This window comes from Aptenodytes patagonicus, chromosome 19 (genome assembly GCF_965638725.1).
Source record: "Aptenodytes patagonicus chromosome 19, bAptPat1.pri.cur, whole genome shotgun sequence".
NCBI lineage: Eukaryota > Metazoa > Chordata > Aves > Sphenisciformes > Spheniscidae > Aptenodytes > Aptenodytes patagonicus.
The window spans coordinates 815190-839417 of NC_134967.1; the positions used below are offsets into that span (position 1 = coordinate 815190).

Genomic DNA, 24228 nt, shown 5'->3' on the forward strand with positions numbered 1-24228 from the left:
GAGGGTGGTGATGGCTCCCCGCAGTGCAGGGAGGGAGACCCCCCCCCAGCCCCCATCACACGGACCTCGAGCCAAACAGCTTCTGCAGGTTAGACTACCAGGCTCCAGCCCCCAAAGGTTTGTTTGGGGTCTCTAGAGCACCAGCAGTGTGTTTTTTCCCCCCAGGACACCACCCGTAAGCCCCGCAGCACGGTGCGATGGGCTCAGGGAGGGCAAAGGGCCAAGCCAACAGAGGTGCTCTGGGGGATCAGGGAGCGCTGGAGATGCCAATATCCGAGCTCTAAGGGCCCAGCCAGTGTCCTCAAGGGTCAGGCAGGTCCTACAGCCCCTGCTGGAGCCCATCACCAGCTAACGGCTGCACACATCCCCCTGACCTGCAGCCATTGATCCCAGATGCTTTCAGACTCTTTCTGCTTCCCATCGCGGGAGACAGCCCGGCTGCTTTCATGTTTAAACCAACACCATTTAGTCCCCCCTCAAATTACAGGTCTGAGTAATCCCCCCCCAGCCCAGGGGAAGCGATTGTTCCCAACAGGAGACCTCCTCTCCCTGCGAGCACCTGGCGTAAGCACAGCCCCAGGAATGGGCTTGTGACACTGTAAAAGGAAATTGCGTTCGATCGCTTTTGCAAGGTGAGCTGCGTGCTCCCCGGAGGGGAAAGGGGAGCTCAGGGTCCCTGCTGGGGCTGCAGAGCTTTGGCAGGGGGAAAGCAGCCAGGCAGGCTGCAGAGGCAGGAACGCAGCAGTCGGCAGCGTGCCAGGCTGTCCCAGGGCTGCGTGCCACATTTGCTCGGGCACGCGGCCGCATGGGGACATGGCTGACACATGGAGGAGCGCAGGGACCCTGATCACCCCGTCACTTCCCAGAGCCGCTCCAAGATGCTCAAAATAATCTCTCAGGCGTTTGCAATTCTCCACCAAGTGCTGAATCATCCTTCTGCAATGTTTGCATTAGGCATGCAGGAGCCGTACAGCCTTTTGCAGTGAGAAATGGGAAGGGGGGGACAGGTACCGACACACAAGGAACAAGAAGTATCAGCAGTAACGCGCTCTCTGTGCTACCTGCTTTGCCGGCCCTCCTAAGACTAGGCAGAGGAGGGGACACAGCCTGTCAAAGCTTGGCAGTCGCCTGTGCATATCCCAGAGGGACACAGGCAAAGAGAGTTTGGACACACAGCAGGGCTGATGGTTTGGTTTCTTCAGTGTGAAATTAAGTCACTGTGAACCCCCGAAGCAAGTCCTACCTGTCCTCATCCTCCACTAGAGCCGTAGGCAGACCCAACCCCAACTGTGCAAAGCTCCTGGGATCCCACATCCGATCACCTACCACAGGGTCCCATCAGCTGCATCAACTCCTGGTCAGCTGTATCACTGATAATCTGAACTAGCCCATCAAGTGAACAGCAATGCCTCACCTCTAAAAAAGAAAAGCCCTCTTGAACCACTGAGAAATGGATGAGTAAAAGTGGTTTATTTATTTAGACTTTCAATAAAACTTTGACAGTATCCTGCACCGGGGGATTTAAAATCTTGCAACCTACCCTGGTTACGCACAAGGACACCAGAACTTTCGTGTGTTTAATAGATCTACTGAGATGTGGCAGGTAGCAGAGGATTATCTGGGTTAGTCGATGAGAGAGGCTGTAGGGAGCTGCAGAGGGAATTCACTGCTAACAGAGACCAGTTTCGCTGCAAGGGAAACATAGTGTTGATAAATGGAAGTTCACGCACACCATAGGGACCATCTGACCTACTCCTGCGTATCGCCAAATTCACTATAATCTATAGCCACGCTGGAAAAAGCCCTGTGTGTGTCACTGGACAGCTCAATAACAAGCTCAATAACAAGAACTATTAAATGCTCAGAGACAAAAGAAACAACTTAAGGTCTGAAGTGCAATGAGCTAAACAAATGTAGTATTATGGCATTAAGTACCAACTGACAGGGAGGCCCTGCTGCAAATACTGTCTCAGTTGTAGCCTCTGGGCTGGAACAAGTGAAAGCAACACAAGTTGGATAAAGGGAACCACCCACATGTTTGTAATTGCCAAGGGGTACCTTCCAGACATCTGGCCCATCTTCCACCCAGGCCAGAATGGGACTTATTTACCAGCAACGGGAGACTTTCCAGATGTGCATCCATGTGTAGTCTCTACAGACAGCAAACCCCTGCATGGGGCTCAGCTCATGGTAAGTGTACATCGAGATGCACCATCTCCGTGGGATGAGCTTTGGGGAAGATGCTCTGGGTGATGACAAAGCCCAGGTGAAGGTGGATGGAGGGATGGGGTGAACCTGCAGGGAAACCTTGTCCAGGTGAAGCACAGCAGAGCGGAGGGATGAGGGTGGATGGCAAGGACTGGAGCTCAACCCTTCCCTACCAAAGTGCTGGCCAAGAAAGCCAACGCCAGGGAGCAGGTGGCATATGGCCTTGGCCTCCTTGGGCAGAGAAAGCCAGATTCGCATGTCAGGGAAAGCCATCATCATGCCCGTTAGCAGGTTCAGCACAGCTGGAGGGGCACGGATTATCTCCACAGGCAGTTTGAAACCTGAGGCAGGGCTCTGCTCACCTTATTACAGCCAAGAGGAGGACAGCAAACTCCATCTCTGGCAGGAAGCCTCCAGTGGCTGGAAGACCTGTGGGTTGAGGCAATTTTGCACAGCACCAAGCTAGATCTAATCTATCTGGACAGACCCATTTGTTGGCAGCTACTTCGTGCTCCAAGCGAGGATGTGTACAACAGACCCACCCTGGCCAGCCCTCCCCATCTGCAAGAGGCTCTGGGGCAGTGGGAGAAGGTCTGGGAAGCACAGAGAAGAATGCAAGCAGACAGCTTGCCCAGACCAGACTTCCCATATGCTGCAGGGCTCTAAGTATCCCTGATCCAGGGGATGAAGAAAATATTGGCCAGCAAACTTGACCCTGAGCTCCCCAGGAACAAGACAAGGATCGACTGCTCCCGTTAGAAGAGAAAAGGTCGCTGTCTGGACTGCCCTCAATGCTGGGCATCTCAAGGGTGCCCAAGAGGGGAAGGGAAATAAGGCAAATACAAGCATTTGTGCTTTGTACAGATGGACTCTTACTAGCGTTGATGCCCTTCAGCACTTTGCCTTTGCTAGAGTACAGAGACAGGAGCGAACACAGTCCCCTGGCATAGGGGGGTGAAGGCTGCCACCAGGTCATTCCTTAGCCACGCTGAGCAATTAGAGCTCCTGCACTCTAGTGCAGTAAGGCAGATTTTCCAGCCCTTGACTTGTGCTGGTAGTTGTTGCCTGCACAGCCTCCAGTTTGTCATTTACTTGCCATACGCTGCTGTGGGTGAGCAGCTGTACGGGAATGACATCTAGTCGCAGCAATGCTCAGAGCAGGGGGCAGCAGTAAACACCTCCCAGCTTCTGCCAAAAGCAGCTACTAAAGCCCCCGAACATCACTCACAGCTCCGCACACCTCTGGTTATGACCAGCAGACTTCAGGATGCTTTCAGACATCCTGACCGCAGTCCCCTCCTCTCTCCACACGGCCAGCATCGCCTCTTCCCAGATATGCAGCCTGACATTTAGCAATGCTATGATGCACACAGCTCGACTGCACCCGCGTGCCAGGCAGTTTGGATCCCCACTGCTCCTTATTGCTCCTCTAGCCTCTGTCTCGCCTGCATGCGTTGCCGGCAAGGACTTTTCATTTCCTTGCTGGTCACAGAAAACAGGTGCCATGGTCCAACCCATGGGTACTTCCCAGCCCCAGTCCTGCTTGTAGATGAGAGCTATATATATATATCAACTTAACAGCAGGCACTACACAGCATCCACGTGTCTCAATATTAAATGGACTAAGAGCTAGCTCACTTTATCAGGCTTGCTTAAATATGATTAGAAACCTGAGCAGATTTCCTGCTTTGAGTGATCATAAGTGGTGCAGGGAAGGCAAAGTGAGAGCTTCTGCTTGTGCTCTCATCGTGTGCGAAAGGCTGGCTGGAGACCCGATAAAAGAGAGTTACTGTTTTAACACAGGAAATTAGGAATCGTGGTGACTTACTGCAACGAGGCACCATACAGCTGATGGTGCTGGGGGATTAGACGCATTAACCGATGCTGGAGAGGCAGCCGAGCCCCCTCCATTAGCCAGCCTGCTCCTCCCCATTACAAAAGGTTACTGAGCCCATCTCCCGCGGAAGCGCCTCGGCTCTCACCGTCTGCAGCAAACCACCGATATTCGGGAGACGGAATTCCCTCTGGCTGCTGAAGCATCTCGTCTCTGCCTTGCGAAACACCACTCAGCGTTTGCTGAGCTGGAGGCCGTTGAAAACATCGCTTCCCTTTTCCAGTGCTTGAATTCGCTGGGGACATGCTGGCAGCCTGCCAGACCGATAATGAAATCTGCCAAGACATCAGCATCAGCCGGGGTGCAGAGGCTACCAGGGCTTGCCCGACTCTTACGGAGGGTTTTCAGACCGCTGGTACCTGCTCTCATCCTTCTCTCCCCCAGGAGAGGCTTCAAGCAACGTCCAAGCTCTCTCCGTGCTCCCGCCACCTCCATCCCTTGCTCCTGGGCAAGGCAGCAGCATCTTTGTACCTACTCACAGATGGGTTGGCTTTAAAAAAAAAAAAAACAAACAACAAACCAAAGCCCAGAGCACAGAATTTGCATATACTATGTTAAAATAACACCTTGGGGCTGCAAAATTACACTCTGCATTGGGAAATGCCAAGTGAGGGCTGCTCACAGCCATTGCCGTACCTGGCACCGTCCTGCCTTTTTCCAAAGGATCCTTCAGCGAACAGGACAGACACTGGGTCAGAATGAAAGTTGTACAGAAAACAGACATTTCCTAACTGTCACAAGCTTAATCCTGCACCCTAAATGGCACCAATTAATGCATGGAGATATATAAATCATTAACTGATGTAACGTCCTCCATGGGATGTTACTCTCCAGGCTTCTGTTCCAGGCACTCTGCCCTTTTTCCAAAAGCATCTGGCACCTGCAACAGGAGGACACAGTGAAGGGCAGGATGGTTCCGTGCTCCAGCCTGACCTGACAATAGCTCCTCCGCTTCCTTACAGAGGATGGCACCAAGGTCAAGAGGGGCACAGGACCCCACATAACCCAATGGGTCACTCAGCACCTGGGAGAAGACCTGCAAAAATCACGTTTTCAGAAATAAGGATTTTTCCTTCCCATCAATTGCTTCACATGACACTGTGCAGCTACATCTTTCATTCTCCATGTTTTATTTTTACAGAGAAAAAAAGAATATGCAGCATAACAAGAAATCACTAGTGATCAGCATCTTCAGCGTTGTGCACACCAGACCAGGACGTGCCCTGGAAAACACATCTTCCTTCTGGGTAGGACATAGGTGTTGCTAACACTGCAATTTGCTCTGAAGTGCATATTTCATCCATCAAGAAGGAGCTGGAATGGGGGGATCCGAATTATTATCTCCTCATAATGATACAGGAGATGCTTGATGGTCTCTGTACTGCTGCAGAGCTCTCACTGGGCGTATACTGCTGGCAGGACTGTGCCAAGAATACGCCCATGCAGGCTCTGGCTGGGCACAAAGGCAGGAGAGATGGCCCTGAACAGGAGACGTGCACCTGAACTGCGCCTGATGTGTGATCTACACCGTCCCCCTTCAACTGTGACAACACTCGGTCAACAGGGACCAAACGGATCAAAGCCAAAATGCATCATTTGCATGCTCTTCCCTAGCTAAGCTCCCTCTGCCTTATGAGAGGGCTATAAATAAGGCAACTTCTCCCTAAACCTTTACTCTTCCTCCAGAGTTTTTCAGGAAAAAAGGGAGATCAGCTTCATCTAGCGCTCCTGCAGATATTGGTTCCCAAATGAAGGCTAGGACATCTGCAAAGCATCACCTGGACAATTCATCCCCTGCTCCAGAGCACTCACACAGCCTGTGCAGGATTTCCACAGCTCCCAGCCCCCAAGGAGCCAGAAAAGGGGGAACAGTTTCCATCTCCACCAGCCTGTGGGATAAAATCTACCGCTAACCTCCCAATATATCTGCTCTGAGACCATCAAGTCATACTTGTTTGTTCTGTCATTATCCCTGCGCTCATCCTAAGCGCCACGCACAGCTATTCTGTGTCCAGGCAGGCATGAGATGGTCTCCAGCAGTTCCCCCTCTGCTCTCCTCCTGGCCAAGGGGGATCCCAGGCTTTTCTGCTGCTCCACCTCAGCAACAGATGTATTTTACTCTCTCCACAGGTGGCCACAGCGCAGTTTCAGGCTCTTCTTTAAGCAGCGACATCCAGGGTTTGGAGGTGTCCTGTCCAGGGCTTGGAGTTGTCCAGCTTGGCAGTGGCTCGAGGTCTCTCCACGCCTGCCAGCCCAGGAGCTAAGAGGAGCTTCAGCAAAGGTGCAGAAGCACCTGGCCATTAGCACTAATCCTCAAGATCTTGAGCACCATCTCCTGGTCATTCCTGGACTCAGTGGCAACTTAACCTCATGCTTCCTCCATTTCACTGTCACCACAAAGCCTGGGGGACAAACCATGCACGCAACCGAGGAAGAGAAAGGTGGGGGCACTTCACGACATGTGCAACACTTCAACAGGGTCATACGCTTGCTGCCACATACACAAAAAAAAATGCCACGCAGAACATTAGCTCCAACAAGCCCCTCTCCTGCAGTCACCCCTTGCTGTTCACTTCTTTTCTCCAAGCTGTAACAGGAACAACAAACTATCTCACTGTCACAACCACCTTGGCATGCTCCTGTACGACCATCTCTGCCTGGTGGCTGTGAGCAGCCAGCACAAGATGCTGTTGGAAAACTCCAATCTGTTCATCTCCTGCACTCCCATGGCTCTGGGCAGTGTGATAAAACAGGCACTGCTCACTGCAGGGTCTCAGGCTGCGAGATGCGGCGGGGATCACCGCTCAGTATGTAAATATCGCAGTGGCAGAGTTCAACCTTTTGGCATGAGGGAAAAGAAGATAAATGCTACCAGTCCCCTCAGAGCCACAGGAACCCTGCATCTATCTAATTGCACTTCATAATGGATTCAGCAAACCATTAATTATCAGATTATATTTTAGGAAACTGCAGATAAAAAGCTTTATGAAATTTAGCCTTAAAGGGGCCAGTGTGCTGCAATGAAGCTGTTGCATCATGCTGGCACCAGAGAAGCAAACTTTACAGTAGGTATCTGAATGCATTTTACAAAGCAATGCTCTGTGTGCCACGGGGAACGTCTATGTGCAGTGAGAGCAGCTATTACACACTCAGACAGAAAAACCTTCATTAGTGCCAATCCATTGATACCAGTAACGACGGGCCCTGGCATGCAGGCACAGCTCCTTCTCCTTTCTCAGATGTGGCAGCTTCAGCACGTCCTTGGCGAATTGGAGGAGGGGTGGGAGATCTCGGGGCTCTTTGCTCACAGAGGATGTGGATGCCCAGACCTGCCTGTGACCCTTCTTCGTAACGCACAGCCGTAGCAAAAACGTGGATGGGATCAGACCTGTGCTACACAAGGTATTACTTAAACAGCTCCAAAGCCATTTAGCACAACTCCCAAGAAGTCTCTGCTCGAGCAGAGAGGCCCAAATGTCAGTTCTGCACTGGGGGACTCTTCCAGCTGGCACAACAGGCAGCAACAATGGTACAGGGGCGAGCAAGAGAAGAAACAAAGCAGCCCTTACTCACCCTGCAGAGTAGCAGATACCTGCAAGCACATCACTGATTCAGCTGTAAAAATCCCCACCCTGAATTCTCAGGACAGCTTTTTCTTTGGTTTCACATACCCACACCACCCCAACTTTGTCCTGCACTAGTCTCCTCCACTCCACTCTGTTCACAGCAGTGGAGGAACACACGTGAACACACCCAATTCCCATCTTTTCCTCTGCTTCTTTATTTCTCTTGAGCCAGGAGGGATGGGTGGTCCAGCTCACCCGAGCCGGCAGCTGCTGATTGCAGGGAGACTTCCCAGGCCCTTGTGAATGTCTATAAACCTCTTCTGTTCTTGGCCACGCTGTGCTTGCTGCACGCCATTTCTTTTGCAGCATCACGTACCTGGGTTGCTTTCCCAAAGAAACCCTGAATCTCCCTGCTAGAGCAGCACGATGAGGTACAGCTCCTGAACCAGTCCAGTGGATATCAGGTGCCACGCACGGGCTCCTGCTCACTCTCACTTGGTTTCTTCACAAATCAGAGTGACTTTGTCAACAAACAAGTCCTCCATGGTCACTGCCACCAGCTCGGAGCCAGCTTGGCTCACTTGGGATTCGGGCAACGTCACAAACACTTGGGAGCCAGCGAGTTGGGCCTCATCAAAAGAGATGATGTGCTCTGCTGATCCTTGCTCAGACGCCTGAATCATCTGTGTGGAAGATGACCTGAGAGTCAGACACTTACAGCACCACCTTCCCCACAATCGCTTTGCTACCCACATCTTTCCCAGCCCCAGCTCTGCTAATAACATTTAGCTTCACGCCAGAGGTCTGCAATTACAATAGGTGTGAGACTAATGGGAAACACCAAACCACACACACCGATGACGCAAAAGAGAAGACAGGAGAGTAATTTAAATATTTCTCTCCACAGAATTGCTATAATTTAGCTCCATAAGCAGTCGTAGACAATAAACTCTGTGATTATCCACTGGAGGAATGCCAGCCCAGGGAATCTTGCACACTGGGCTCCCTCATCCAAGGAGCTGTTCTCCACTGATGGCTGAGATATTGAAGAGAAAGAGTCTGGGTTCAAGCCTAGCATTTGGCCTCCAACAAAACAGCTATGATCTCATGGGGTATGTCATCTGGGTTTTAATAGCCTGAGTAACCAGGCACCTCTGCATACACTGTCAGTCGCTCCTCCTCGGCTCCCGAAAACCAGGACTGAGCTGCTTCCCCTCCAGCGAGCCCAGCTCACACTAGCACAGAAATCCCAGAGCACTGAGGGCTGGGGGGCTTGCATCCTGGACCCCTCTAAGAAGGGGGAATCAGGAAGCAGAAGGGGTGACAGAATCTGCAGGGTGGGTTTGGGAAGAATAAGAGGGTTGGAGGGGGAGGATGGATGAACAACCATGGGAGCTGCGGCACAGAGCAGTCTTTACCTGCACAATCTGGGCCATGGTGGCTTGGGAGAAGACCACCTTGGGATGCTCAGTGCTGTAGTGCCCCTCCAGCTCGCCCTGGGAGGGGAAGAGCTCCCCACAGAGCTCGCAGGTGAAGGTGCTCTCCGTCTGCTTGAAGTGCTCAGTGGTGACGTGGTTCTGCAGGGCCCCCGGGAAGCGGAAGGATGCTGAGCAGTACAAGCAGTGGAACGGCTGGGAGCCTGTGGGGAGAAGCACTGCCTTGAGCCTGGGCTGCGATGGCCAGGGCCAGACCAAGGGCACAGGGAGCTGCAAATGGTCAGGATACACAGGGCTGAAACCCACTAGGGACTCAGGGCATGGCGTGTGCCAGTGTCCCTTCTCCTGGCTACACCACTGTCCGTCAAACAGTTTGTGGCTGTTCAGGTCCATTTTAGCTCCAGATCCCTGCAGCACTGGCATTCAGAAACTAGGTTGGTGTATGTGACAGTAGCTGCGGCTGTCCCTTCTCGCAAACATCTCTTCTCCCTGTTCCCTTGCGCCACCCAGCACTGCTCCTTGTTGGCCTGGCTTGCACCTCCTGATTCAGCTATTGCAAACCCATTATCCACCCCAGGGGCTCTCTCCCCTCAGACAGAGCTATGTCTAGGTCTTCTCCTTCTTCACTCTCCAGGCTGCTGTTGGCAGCCCCCTCCAATGTCTCCTGATCCATCTCCTCTCCTGCCATCCCATGCACAGCCCCAGGGACCCACCTTTCGTAGTAGTCTGGTCTGCCAGTTCACCCCTCACAGCCTTGCTTCAGCTTGCCCACTTGCCAAAGGGCCCTTGATGTGGTCTCCCCAAGCCCAGGTCCCTCTCTGATCTTTCTGGTGCTAAACTCCCTTTTTCCCTAGTCTCCACTAGCTCTGTCCTCCACAAACCCCCATGCTCAGGGTTCAGTTCCTCATTTCTCTGTGCTGATGTCTCCTCACCTGCACTTAGCTCTCTTCTCTGCTGTAACAAGCAAATCCAGATCCCTTCTTGACTCCAGTGGCTCCAGAAGCTCTGGGACAAACATGTCCCAGCCTCACCAAAACCAGTGCTTTTTCAGTTCATCCATATTTTCTGTTTCCTCACACTCTGCTTCCTTACTATGTCTGTCTTCACTCTCCTACTTACAGTTCAGACATCGCTCACTGAGAGGAGCAGTCATTGCTCACAAGGTTAACATGAACAACAGCAAATGTAACAGACCTGAGTGCCTGCACTTCACATGGACCTGCAGGAGAGCCAGCGTGGGGAAGAGCTCCTTGCACGTCTCGCACTCGTGGAACTTCACATCTGCAAACAAGGCCAAGAACAGAAAAGTGTGCACCCAAGGTCTTCTACAAGAGACCTTCTGGACCAGAGCTCTGCTAATATTTCAGCAACACCACACATGCACACAGACATGAGGAGCATCTTTGGAGATAAGGCAGGAATGGGAGAGGCCAAAAGCAAGTGAGCTGCAAGACGCTGAGATGAGACTTGCCAGAAGAGACTGCTAAAGAATACAACAAATCTACTGTGATTTGCAGGTAAACAGGATGTGCAACCTTGTATTATCAGAGTTATTACTACATCTCTCCCAGCAGTCGCCACATGTTTTTGTTCGCTAACAAATGGGCCATTACCTGTGTGCTCTACCTTGACGTGCTTTCGGTGAGCAGCAGTGCTGGAGAAGGTTTTGTCACAGGAGCTGCACTGCAGGGAGGAGAACTTGGAGGAGCGGTGATTCTGAGCTGCAAAGACATCAGGGTGGTGGGTCCGGTTGTGATACCATAACCCTGACAACTGCTGCAATGATAAGGATCAAATCATGGTTACAATACAAAGCTGTTCCATGGACATCATGACAGCAAGAAACCGCGTGGAAAGCAACAGGAACAGTGGGGTTGTGCTCAGCAGGTACAAGACCTGCTCATCCTCCCACAGGACAACAGCTAACACCTCACTTCTGTTTCTCCATTGCCCCTGAAGAGCTGAACACTGCTGAACCCCTCATCCTCATCTCACTCGCTGCAGGACTCCTTTTGGTGTGAATTCTTCTTCCCTTGTAGGAATGTGCTCCCACACACACTCCCACTGAGGCATGCCATTTGCAACACGAGTATTTTTATTCCTACACTTCCTGGCAGCTAGAAACTTCGGTGAAAGAGATTCCTGAGGGTCCAGACAGGCAGGTATGTAGCCCTCTGCAGTCACGGCCCATCTCCCTCCACAGACCTGCCTTTTCCCTACAGACTCTGCCTCCTCTGTGCAATTTTTCCTTCTGCTGACCACAGACTGCTGCACTCAGTGCGCATGGACAGGAGAGAGATCCTGGTGCAGGAGCGAGCAACAGCAACCTCCAGCACATGACACCAAATCCTCGCTGCACTAGCTCACCTGGTAAGCTTTGTCACAGATGTCACAGCTAAAGGGCTTTCCTCCGACGTGGGTCACCATGTGGCGCTCCAGGAGCGACGGGGCGCTGAAGACTTTAGAGCAGGTAGGGCAGGGGTGGTACTCCCGGGAGTGGGCTTCGTGGACATGCTTGCGGTGCTCCTGCAGGGTGGCAAAGCTCATCCGGCACTTCTTGCAGTCATAGGGATCTTCGATGTCTGCCGCCCAGAAACACAACAAGAACCACAGGGGACAAAGAAATCAAGGAAAAAAGAAAAGAATTAAGAGGAGAATTCACAGAGGGAGGAAAGAAAAGGGAAATAAAAGCTTGTTACTTCCCAGATGAAAACTAGCACTGGAGTTTTGGCTTTGCATACAGATGTTGCTGCTTCTGCTCACCTACAGCTTCTTGTGGTAGGTTCCCAGCAGCTTGCGGTTTGCTGGAAGCCAGCCCCGCCATTTTCTTTGGGAAAACCCTACCCACAGCATCAAATCACGAAAGAGTCTTGCTTTTCTTGGGAGAGAAGAACCCCAAGACACCAAGCCAGCTTGCAGGCACCAGTAACACCTGCACAAGCCTCTGCTGGCACAGATGGGTCTGCCATGACCCCACAGAAGCCATGTCTTGCAGGCTGGACTGCCCAAGCCAGGGAGGCAGTTGGCCACACTCACTGTGGAAGGTCCGGAGGTGAATGGAGAGCCCGTTGGCCTGGCGAAAGCCTTTCCCACACTCCCGGCAGACGTATGGCTTGTCCCCCGTGTGAGTCCGGACGTGGCGTGACAGCTCGATGGACTGGGCAAACACGGCATCACAGTACTGGCAGGCGTACATCTTCCCTGCAGTGACACCCAGGGTAAGAGCCTGCACCTAACGGGACAGGAACTCTGGACTATGCCTAATTTCAAAGGGAAAGGGAAGAGACTGCAAAGTGGACAGCTTTCCTGGGGCAGCCAGAGCATCTCAGCGCAGGGTCAAAAAGGTCCTAGAGGTGCTGGAGAAAACCACACCTGCACAGGGAGTATTAAATTACCAAAGATCTCAAGTATCTGGAGGTACTACATGCTGGCATGTCTCATGTTCAAAATTAACTGCCCAGCTGCAACATGCTCATGCCCTGGTAGTGGAGGGGGCTGGATGCAGGGGCAGGAGAAGCACTGGCATGAAAAACTGTGTGAATTCAGCCAGAAGGAGGGATGGGAGAAAGCAGGTTAACCAGAGGGAGGAGGACGCACTGCAGGAGTCTAGATGTGAGGGGACAGAGTTACTCAGGAGAAAAACAAGGAAGGCAGAGGAAGAGGAAGATCCCCTTAATGGAGAGCAAACTGCTAACTGAGTGGCTGATCGGAGGACCTGGAGAAGGGGATGGGGGAAAGGCAGAGTAGGGAACTGCAGGCAAAACCATGCAGGTGAAGGAGATCTGGGAGCAACCTGCTGCCCAGGGCTCCCCCAAAGGGTGGGGAAGCGGCCAGGAGGCAGATGGAGGAACAGGGCAGGAAGGGGTGGATGGAGCAAGCCAAGCCCACAGCTGGGCTCCCGCAGGGAAGGCTCACCCTCAGCGTGCTTCTTCTTGGTGTGGTAGGCGAGGGCCGAGGCCTGCATGAAGGTCATCAGGCAATGCTTGCACATGAAGGGCCGGTCCCCCGTGTGCAGCCGCAGGTGGTTCTTCAGTGTGGAGTTGGCCGCGAACTTGGCCCCGCACTCCTCACAGGAGAAGGGCTTCTCATCGAAGTGCTCCGTCAGCTTGTGGTACTGCATCCCTGGGGAGGCAGGCAGGACATCGGGGTGGCATTGGTGGGACCCAGTGCCAGCCCTGCCCAACCCTGCTGCAGAGGCACCACTCCACCCAGCCCAGAGGTCCACCAGCCCGCCGGCGACACCAGGGGTCCACCAGTGTCCTCTGGCCCTGAGGTCCACCAGGGTACCATGAGCTGCTACAGGGAAGGCAAAGAGACTCAACTCCTCTTACTCATCCTGCTAAACCAGCCGCAGAACTGGAACAGCTTGATTATTTTTGGAAGATTTTAAATTTGCCAGTAGCCCCACTTTTCCTTGATGAGCCATGTGGAAAACCAATTAGGGAAGAACTAATCAGAAAGCGGTTGTGCTCAGTGGGGCAGGAGAAAGAGCTGAGCCGTGTTTTTCACACACAACGCTCACAGAGCTGCAGGGCGGAGGAGGAGGAGGAGGAGAAGATTTCAGACTATTGCTTTATTATATTGTCCAGACTTCTGTCCAAACACGCCTCCTCCCACCAACCCTACCTGAGGCATGAGCAAACTCTCGGCCACAGATGTCGCACGCCACGGGGAGCCTCTTCTTCTTCTTCTTGGCCATCCCCACCACCCCGTGGACCTCCAGCTGATGCTTCTCCAGCTCCTTCTTTGTCGATTTGACCTCGCTGCACTCCTTACACTGGATTTGCTTTCCTCTGGCCACTCGACAACGTTTCATGTGCACCTTCAGGCGGCAGTAGAAGTGGAAGGTCTTGTCACAGGCTTTGCAGACAAAACTCTTCTTGGAAGAAGCTTTTCCTTGGGGTTCCTTCAGTTCCTTGGCACCAGCACCTCCCGCCTTGTCCTCATCTTTGTCCAGAGCTTCAACCTGGGATTCACTGTTCACCTTCCACTTCCTGATCCCAGGTTTCTCTCCACTTCCCTCAGTCAAGAGACCTGTGGAAATAGCAATTCCTGTTTCGGTGGTGAACAGCGGGACTGGGCACCAGCCCCTCAGCCTCCCATCTCCTGAATGCTCCTACACAGACAGTTGTCCCTGCACAGCAAGAACAGACACACATCGGACACTCTGTCTAATCGTAACAGTGGCACATGGCTCTGACCAAAAGTGGCCATGGCCATGCATGGTACAATGCATAAAAGAGTGGTCCTTGAGTTTCTCCACCCACACATACCAAGGGCTGGATTAGATGGCAAGAGCCAGGGCCAGGTTTTCCAAAGAGCTTCCTCCTCAAACAGGAACAACTGTTGCTTCCAAGCATCTGCCTCCTGCTCAGACACGTGAAGTTACAGCCATGCTTAAATGTTTGAAGATCTGAGCCTCAGGTATGATAGTAAGTCTGCTATTGAGAGTTGATATCCAGCCATTAATTACAAGAAATCTCAGGAATACTTCCGAAACGCAAACTCGTTGAAAGGGAACAGATAATCTTGCTACGACCCTTTTGAGTCTTCTGGTTAGGGCCCTGAGGTATTTTAAATCGCTCATTACATTCACTTCTTACAAAGTCTAATGCTTTTCTGAGTCCCTGTAACACCATCATCTCAAAAAGCACAAGCTGGAAAATTCACCTAGGATCTCAATCTACAGAAAAGACCCACAGGGAATGCACGTATGGAAGAAATCAAAACACAAACAGATATATTTGGCTTCTTTGCTATAATGAGAACCACGCAACTGTGTGGCCATGGAAACCAGTGCAGACTTCTCCTTCTGCTAATGCACAGGAAATTCAGCCTGTGCTTGCAAAACTTCATTTCTGCCTTTCTCACTATGGGAAGAGCTTAGCAAAGTGTCCTCCCTGCACTTCCAACCAGCTAGAAACCAGATGACATATTCCAACAGACTTGGAAATCGTAAGATGTCAGGTGGTAACCCTCTGACCTGTGAACACATCAAGGGAGAAAAACAGACTGGAAGACTGGTTTCCAGTTTGTCCTGCTCTGTCAAGAAAGCAATACACACCTTTCACCTCTAAGGTCTCTTCCCACATTCCTACAATCAACATTGTCAGTTTTTCTGACCCAAGTGAAGAAGTATCTTTAAACCTCCCAGAAATGTTGAACGTCAAAAAGAGTCATCTTGCTGGGCAGGATGAATGTGGATGAAGATACGAGTACTAAGGAAACCAGGACTGGAAATGTCTAGAAGAAGTGCCATGGCAGCAGGGGTGTAACCTTAGTCAGATGAAGTGAAGAGGAGTTTTGCCATGGACCCCAGTGTGCCAAGAGCTGGCTCATGGCCCTCCTGCTCTTATGCCTGTGAAAATGTTGTTCAAGATTACAGACAACAGCACAAGACTGTAATGGTATAAAGGCAGAGGGAGCTCTCAACTCCAGTCCACCTTCGTGGGGAAAGGCATAAAGGGGCTCCAGAAAAAAGCTCTCCATCTTCAGGGGGATGCTACTACTCCCGGAGAACAGTTTTGAAAGAAAGGTGAAGCAGATCACGTGAAATCAATGGCTAGGTACCTGCACCCCGTAGTCCCGTGCCAGTGTAATATATACATCCTGGATGGCAGGAGGAACCTTACCTGATGGTGGAATACACCCTCAAAAGGCTTTCGAAGTCTGGCTACCATGAGACAGGAGAATGGGGGACATGCTAAACTGCATGATGCAAAGCTGATGTGACAGTAAGGTCAGGTGTCAGGTTGCTGAACATGCAGGTTTCTTTAATGGCATCAAGTACCATGGGCTGGCTGCTGCCTGAACAGAAAAGGGGACACGTGGCACTGCTACATCAGGGCAGCAATTCCTTTCCACTTGGCAGCCAGGATGTCTCCCAGAACCCCTCCTATGGCTGAAGACAACATTCCAACTGTTAGAGCAGTGTCGAGCAACAGACATTTACCCAGTCAGCTTCCATCCTTGGAGATTCAGGAAGCTGGGAGGTGAGCCCGAGTGCTCTCGTGAGAAGTAAGACCAGACTGAAGAAATGATTGCACACCAAGTTTGAGGGGCAGGAACTCAGCATGCCTTGGCCATGCCCCTGGCTGAGCCTCCTGGGAGCAGACAGAGCCCGAGGGTAAACGTACACCAGAAAGGTCCCAGACATAAATTCCCGACTGTGGGGTCCTCTGGGACTCTGGACTTTGCATCACTTTCCATTCTCTGGTGGCAAAGACATTCAGCACTGGAAGAAAAATGCTGCTGTTAATTATGGCATATTTCATACTGAGTTCTCTTTTGTAAGTGGTCTGCTGAGTCTGTAATCCTGGTGGCTGCTCTACCCTCCCTGCAATTCATGATAGTTATTAGACTCCAGAAGTAGAAGATCTCTTGGTGTGTGAACATCCCATCTCCCTCTTCTTCAGCTTAAGCTGGAAGAAAATTTCACCTACCCCTTTGCATCCTGAAGGTCATTCCGATGCCTGCTGACACACATGGTGGCTTCTAACGCAGAATCTTTATAGGGGAGAACGGCATTTTGCTCAGACCCTGCAGTTTAACAATTCCAGGGGCTGACTCAGGCCTAAGTTAGATGCTAACTGTCTTTTTTAAACACAAGACTATTCAGAGGAAAACCCTTTTTGCTGGAGTTCTTGACACATTTCTGAGCTCTGAAAGTGAGGCATATCTTGACAAACATGATCTCCCAAGAAGTGACTGTACGGAGACCTGGAAAGCAGCTGGCTAGAGAGGAGGTTATGGAGTTGGCTGGAAGAGGCAAACCTTGTCCTTGCAAGCGCCAGCTGCCAACAGTGAAAGTGCTCTGACTACAGAAGGGACCCAAGGAGAAGCCACAGATTTCGTATTGTACCTCCACCAAAGAAACCAACCCAATACTTTGATGATGCTGAGTGTGGTTGGGGATGGATGCAGACAGTTTCCTCCACAGGGATGCCTGGTGCTTTCCAAGTGCTTCAGCTCACCTAAATTAAGTATCAGAGTTTTGTTGGGGTTTTTTTTTGCAGTAGTGATGTAAAAACTGTTGCTTTCAAATGGAAATGCAAACTGTACGCATCTCCATGTGGCACATATGTTCTTCAGAAATGTAAGATCTCCTCTGTTTCAAGTGGAAGCTCACATCCCTCAAACATGAAGTCCACAGTTATCGTTCATATCTCATGCCAAGAGCCACATGGCTATTAATCCATAAAGCCACCAGCAACATTTAGGGCTGGTAAGCAGTGATATCAGAGCTGAGGAGACTGGCCTAGAAATTAAGATATGGAAGTTCCATGTAAAGATCCGTAGGATGCCAAAAAGGGGCTGGTAACTGGCAATCCTCCCCTGGACACTTCCTACAGAATGTATGGTTTTGTCAAGTAAATACCATTTTTCCAGTGCTCTTGTTTTTGATGTTGCTTCTTGCTTGATTTCATCTCAACCCTGACTTGAAGCCCTGCAAAGGCACTTAGTAACAGCAGTCTGCTCTCTTTGATATTGGTGCCAGAGAAGCAGGCAGCTGCCAGAGCTATCTAGCTGACTCCCAAAGTCCCTCACTGGTAAGCACTGCAAGGTGTCCAGGAGCTAAGGTGGGCTGCACATTCACAAGCACGTGCAATTTTTGTTGGCTTACCTCCTTCTAGAGTCACCAGGGCATCAGCCCTGGCACATCCCATGGTCAGACAGGGTCAAGGGGAGTGGGGCAAGTGCCTGCAGCATCAGGAGACCAGGAAGGAATGGCAGATAAGAAGGAATTGCCTTTTCTCTGGAAATCCTCATCAGAGCCATGACCAGGTGAAAAAGCCAACTGGGTTGGTGGCAGCTCTTGTCAGAGTTAGAAGAGAGGACCTAGATCTGAACTGGGCATGAATAGTGGATCTACAGTCTAGTACATCTCTCAGGGAGACCACTAAGGCCACTGAGTCAAGAAAGAGGAGCAGAGCATGTGCTATCGTCCTCTGAGCCCTATGGCTACAGCAGTAATCCAGGTCCTCGGTTTCTTCTACACACACATTGCTCCCCGTCACCCAGTCCCATCTACCACACCAACAACATTTCCCTGTTGCTCAAGAACGCAGGCAAGCTAACAAACCTAGGGTGCATAGAGTGACCTAGGGACAGGTCACTCTCTGCCCCTTCCCAGCACACGGGGAACATTGGCTTCATCTCTCACTGTCAAACACAAAACAATGGCGAGTGTCAAAGCCACAAGGTTTGTGTTCATTCATAAAGACTGATCATGGCCCTGACCCAAATTTTCAGACAAAGCAATTTCTGTCTTCTGCCCCTAAAAAAAGATGAGACATTAATAACAAGCTGCTTACTCTAACTACCTAGCAATCTGCTGGTATTTCCACACTGTGCTGGAAGCTAAGTAGCTCTGGCACCATGAGTAAATAGGGATGGATTGAGCTGAATGAGCACCTGTGCTTGGATAAAAATCACGCGGTGTACATCCCAGTGGACTCTGCAGCCCAAAGAATCTGGATGTGCTGGGAAACATGATGCCATAAAAATGTATGTGAGCAAACAGAATAAGCAAGTCACATTTGCATCCCTTTCAAGAGAATGCAAACCTGCAGTTAGCTCCTGGCCCTCTGTTATCTTTTTCATTAAAGCACCAAATTCTGTTAAGCATTCTTCCTTCAAATGACGGATGCAGAGATGTAACTCGGCTCAGCTGGAAAGCATCCCACAGCTCAGGGCAGGGTCTGACACATGGTTATTGCTATGCATTTGTTTCTGGAACTCACCAAACTGCTATCTGCGTATGTTTCATTCATACCTTTGCCAAACTAGTGCAGTATGTAACATTCCCCCTACTGCTGTGGGACCCTCCCAGGGGATCATTTGCTCTATGAAGTGTATACATAGCAAGACCAAATTAAGGCACTATAAGAAAATTAACTCAGAAAATAGTCTGGGACTACAGACTGCACCATCACAGTCATCTTTGTACAAGGCAAGTGTGCTCTGATGTGACCTTTCTGCAATCAGCCTGTGAAGTATCCACACGTACACATATAGTGTCAAGGGACTGTAATACAAGTCCAAATTCATACAGATCCAACAGTACAGGAAGAGCCAAAGAAACCCCACAGCTTAAGGATAATAATTCTGAAAAATAAGCCAATATAGATACAAATTACATAACTAAGTTGCTTAAATGCCTCCAGAGCAAGGGCTGGGGTGGAGAAATGCAATCGCAGTTAAGGAATACCAGTATGGGGTCAGTTACGGTCTCCACAACCCTCGTAACGTACAAAACTTTAATATGGTGCATTTTACCAGCAGGAGAAATGCACACTCCAGCGCTTGGATCCAGAGGTCACCCCTGCGAACCCTCCTGCAAGTACAACCCCGACATCTGGCCAGGGGTAGTTCTGTGAAATGACCTCAGGCCACCAGCACACTGAGGTCCACTACCAAACTGCCCAAGACTCCCATAACCGCGTGTAAAAGATGACAGAAGGATGAAAGCCTGTGCTTTTCTTACCCACATGCCCCAGCTCCTGCATCACTGGCTGCAGGTCTGGGAAGGACTCATGGACATTGCACAGCAGCTGACAGATCTTGATGGCCGGGACAGACTTCTCCTGGGCTGTGCTCAGAGCTGCTTTCAAGGAGGCCTCTGAACTTTCCTTCTGAGCAGAAATACTCAGTAGCTGGAGAAGTAAGAAGAAAACATCACATGACAGAGATTTTGGGCTGTGAAAGGTCGGGATGGTCTGGGAATGAGGGCACATCCTCTTTGTTTCATCTCTACTGCTGGGAACCAGCTTTGAGAAACCAGAAAAGAAATCCCTTTCCATACAGGTCTTTGCCCCTCCACTGATGTATGTGCATGAGCTGAGGGAATTTCAGGATTAAAAAAAAGTTACAACAAATTAAATTCTCAGACTTTCTGTTTTGGTATTAGCTCACTTAAAACCACCTTTCCATGGAAAGAGCGGTTTCTCAATGCCTCACAGCATTACAAGCTTACCTAACTCATAAGCGTGTGTTTCATACACTACTCTCTGGCCTTTTCTCTCCCTTCCAAATCCAAGCCTGCTTCAGCCAGCCACTGCAAGGAGAACCAAGGCAAGGATCTGTGCATGCCCATATGTACCTCACCCTTCCAGATCTCCAGCAGCAGCAACCAAAGCAGGAATGAGCAACCACAGACTGCTTGGTGGAAAAGGCCAGCTCGTTACTAACACAGCCCATTTTCCTTGTCAAAGGGAGAACAGGCAAGGCGCTCTGGGATACTACACAGTCATGGCATCCTCAGTGCATTTGCTAGGAGCATTTCATTCTCGTATGTCCTGGAACAGCCAACTCAAATGGAAACCCACTCCCTAGCAGCTCTGCTTTCTCCAGGACTTCAGCACCCTTGCAGAGCTGAAACAGTTTTGCTGTGTCTGAATACCCACATTTTCACCAACTGAGAATCTCACTGGCAATTTCTTTTATCTTAAAACTCCCACAGAATTTATATAAAACACCCCACACACTCTCACTTCAGCAGAGGGGCACGTCTAACTTTGGATGGCTTCCCCAACCTAAGTAACATCCCTCGATTTCAGTGCACGCTAGAGCCTGTCGACCCTTTGAGCCCCAAACCACGCCAGCTCCAAGAGCATCCCCTTGTACCTCTTTTACTGCTTCTGTGAGTCCTGCCTCCCCTGGACCCAAGCCCTCCAGGTCCGCTCTCTGCTGGATGGCCTCCGAGATCAGCTTGCTGTGCCGCAGGATGATCTCAATGGCTGTGCTCTCGCTGGTGGCCACTGAGGATGAAAATAAAAAGTAAAGGTATTTAAAAACACAAAACCCAAGGAGAACCTGAAGGCCTTAGCTTCGGTTAGCTTTGTCTAGCCCGCTCCTGAAGCTGAGCTGTTAACAGCAGAAGTGACTTCTTTAGGGCATAGGAAACAGCGAACAACTACAGGCAAGCTTTGTTTACACTAATTGCAGCACTGACATCCAGCATAAAACCCTAGCAGACCTCACTTCTCACTGCTTGTCCAACTTTGGGTGAGAAGATCAGGTTTTCCAAAGCACATTGCTGAGACACTGACAACCTCGAAAGGCACGCATGATTCTCCCAAGACTCAGGATTTCTTCTCTCCCCCAATTATAGACATCCCATTCTGCCTTTTGCAGAGAAACAGGCATTTCTAGGCACAATTTGCCTCATCCAGGGACAGCCACGTAAAAAGTGGCTGGATGCACCGTGCGCCAGAAGTGCTGGTTTCTCCAGGCTGAGCACAGAGGGGATGGAGAATAGGAGTTCTGACAGAGGCAGCTACACCACAGACATCTGACTGCAGGCAGGTGAACGCCAGCTTTGTGCCCACAGGGCCAGCACACACAGCTGGCCTCTGCACAGCCAACCTCTCCTGCCCCACAATACCACCAACCTGAGCACTCCTCACACTTGCATGAGATTTTGGCAACGATTTTGGGGGAAACACAGAGTTTAGGTTTTAAAGTAGGAAAACTCAAAGCCAGAGGCCAAGGCTCTGGGGAGGACAGGATGGTGGCTGCACACAGACCTCCGATGAAACCCGTGCTTTCAGTCTGATGGGCCTCCAGCTGGTTATTAGCGCAGGATGGTGGCCAGCTCTAAAAAGGTTTGCTCATTACAAAACCTGAAGGCACAGAGCCACAAGCAAAGCAGCCGCGCTTGCGGACAGAAGTGCTTTTCCAACCAATCCACTCTTTCACCGAGACATGGGTGTTGAGACCTATTGGAAGAGAAGGGGTTCCTGGCTGGGGAGAGGGTGAGGAGTTAGAAAGCAGCTCCTGCCAGCAGCGGGAGAAGCTCAGGGAGAGCGTGGGGGGACACCAAGGCCTTTACCTGCTTGGAAGAAAAACTCTGCGCCAGGTTGTTTCCGGATCTCCTCCATGAGCAGGTTCAGCGGTGCAGGTTCCCGCACAGCCAGCAGCAGCTGCCAAATGGCAGAGACCGACAGAGACCGCTCATCCAGTGCCGCCGACACGAGGGAGGCGAAACCACCGGCCTCACACTTCACAACTTGCTCCATTGCCTTGGAAAGACCCACAGTGAGGCACTAACAAGGTACCCCGTCCATCTGCCCTGTGTCAAGCTTAGCCACGACCATGGCTCATCCCAGATCCAGCCTTCCCTTGCTTCTACCCTGCTGAAGATCTGGCTCACAGTGCAACCCAAGCAGTGACTGCACTGAAGCCCAGCCCTTCACCCAAACACATCAGCCATTTCCTCGACTCACTCCAAAGCTGAGCATGTCTCCTCAGTGCCCAAATCAGCCACTCTTACTTGCCAACCTTCAGCTTCATATTCATTACCTGCTTCACTCCTGCTATGGGATGCTAAGGAATCATTAAACCGAGTCCTGCTAGAGGACTGCCCCAAACCAAGCCATGACAGGTAGTAAATCAAGTCCTCAGGACTTGATAGGGATCCCAGATGGGGATTAAAGCTCAGTATCTGCTTGCACACGTGCAGGAGACTGCTTACCTCTCTCTCAGCAGGAGCCAGGCTCTGTGCAGCAGAGATGCCCTGCAGCAGCGTCTGGGTGTCTGTGAGAAGCTCCACTAAGTTTTGTCGGTATCGTCTCAACAGTTTGGCTCCATAATCCTCTGGGCTCCATTTGGCTGAATGCAAGTGAATGAGAATGAGAACAGCTCAGCTTGCAGCATCTTCCCAAAGGTCTTCAGAGCTAGGGGATACTGAAAAAGCCAAGGCAGGCAGTTCTCCCTGCGTTACTACCGCTCAGGGCCTTACACTCAGGACATACGGATTCACCTCCAAGCAGAGGATGAACATGACAAATCAAAACTTCCCCAAATCAAAGACAACACAGAATATCCTCTGTCCATACATGCCTACAGAAATAGATCTCTGGCACCCAGATGCCTTCCAAGTCTCAGTCCTGGTCTGAGCCCAGAAGAAGAAAGTCTCAGTTTTCAGCCATGTTCAGCAGGTAAACATGTGGCCTTGTCTGTAAAGACAACACCTCGAGATGTTCATCAGCCTCTTCTGATGCCCTGGAATCAAGGAGACCCTTAATTGTAGTTTCATTGAAAGAGGTCTGTAAGTGAGAGTCTTTGATCCACTCCACCGAGAAGGAGCTCTGCAACATGCTCCATCTCAGTGGTATATGACTATCAAATATACTGACATTTTACAAACACCCAGATAGTCCAAGGTAATCAAGAACTTAGCAGGCTGAGTTGTCCTTGGTGAAAGTGTTAAGGGAACACAAACCAGACTTGTGATTGCAAAGCGGCAGTAACACCCTCTTCTCTCCCTTACGCCAAAAAAAAAGCAACTTTAACCTTATTCCTTCCTCCTCCAATATCTAATTCCAAGCTGGGTCTGCTGAGGTTTGCCCTGATGAATCTGAGAAACAATGATTCTAGAGTAACACCGCAACCTGTTATAGACACTCCAGTATCAGGACACAATGGACTAATCCAAGAAAGAGGAACAGTGTTTATTCAGGATAATGAAGAGACTTGGGCAGAATATCCTGTGTACCAAAAGAAATATACGATTGTACTTGTTGCCAGATTAGTTGATAAATAAAACTGGAAATTGGAGAAGATGCATAGTTATACTTTTGTAGGAGAAACCAAAACAAAAAATTGTAGTTCATCCAAGACATCTGTGCGTGTTTTTTGTTTGTGTGCTTAGGTCTTTTAATTATTTTGGTTCAGTAGCAAACAGAAAAATCTATTATTTGCACAGCACTACTTGGGAGAAAAGCAGCTAAATACACACAGCTTGGTGAAAAGAAAATACAGCCTCTGGGACCCAGAAGACATACAGTACCAGGTAAGAAGAGAAAGCTCTCCAGGATGGTGAAGGAGGCAATGGCAGGCTGTGGGAATAAACATCAGAAGATTTTGAGCTAATATCAAAAACTCCCTGGACAAAGACTTCTTGGAGACATGAGTCTACTCCCTGGCAAAGCTAAGGGAACCTCATTAAGCACTTGAGCTCCGTAGGGTTTAGGTATGACTTGGATGTGCCCCACATAGATCAGGGGATGGTTTACAAATAAAAATATTTTCCCCTTTTTCCATCGGAATGTTTCTGATTTTATTACACAAATTTGAGTTGTTAGGAATGCACTCTCAGTTCTGCTGCCATACCAAGGTGAGC

The 24228-nt window shown here is 50.4% G+C and overlaps 1 protein-coding gene across 5 annotated transcripts in view; it reads right to left on the bottom strand.

Annotated features, from left to right (window-relative positions):
* Positions 1–5211: 5211 nt before the first annotated feature.
* ZBTB40 (zinc finger and BTB domain containing 40) overlaps positions 5212–24228 on the bottom strand; it is a 44581-nt gene continuing 25564 nt past the window's right edge. For 4 of the 5 annotated variants that reach the window (XM_076355986.1, XM_076355987.1, XM_076355984.1 and 1 more), the window contains 12 exons: positions 22579–22715; positions 21937–22126; positions 20730–20863; positions 19591–19759; positions 13731–14138; positions 13020–13226; positions 12141–12305; positions 11472–11686; positions 10718–10880; positions 10299–10385; positions 9087–9307; positions 5212–8351 (listed from right to left, as the gene is read on the bottom strand). In XM_076355986.1, coding sequence (XP_076212101.1) covers positions 8160–8351; positions 9087–9307; positions 10299–10385; positions 10718–10880; positions 11472–11686; positions 12141–12305; positions 13020–13226; positions 13731–14138; positions 19591–19759; positions 20730–20863; positions 21937–22126; positions 22579–22715 — 2288 coding nt within the window. In that variant the 3' untranslated portion in view covers positions 5212–8159. Of the gene's footprint in view, positions 8352–9086; positions 9308–10298; positions 10386–10717; positions 10881–11471; positions 11687–12140; positions 12306–13019; positions 13227–13730; positions 14139–19590; positions 19760–20729; positions 20864–21936; positions 22127–22578; positions 22716–24228 lie in introns of those variants that run through there. The other variant, XM_076355988.1, reaches the window with a different exon arrangement.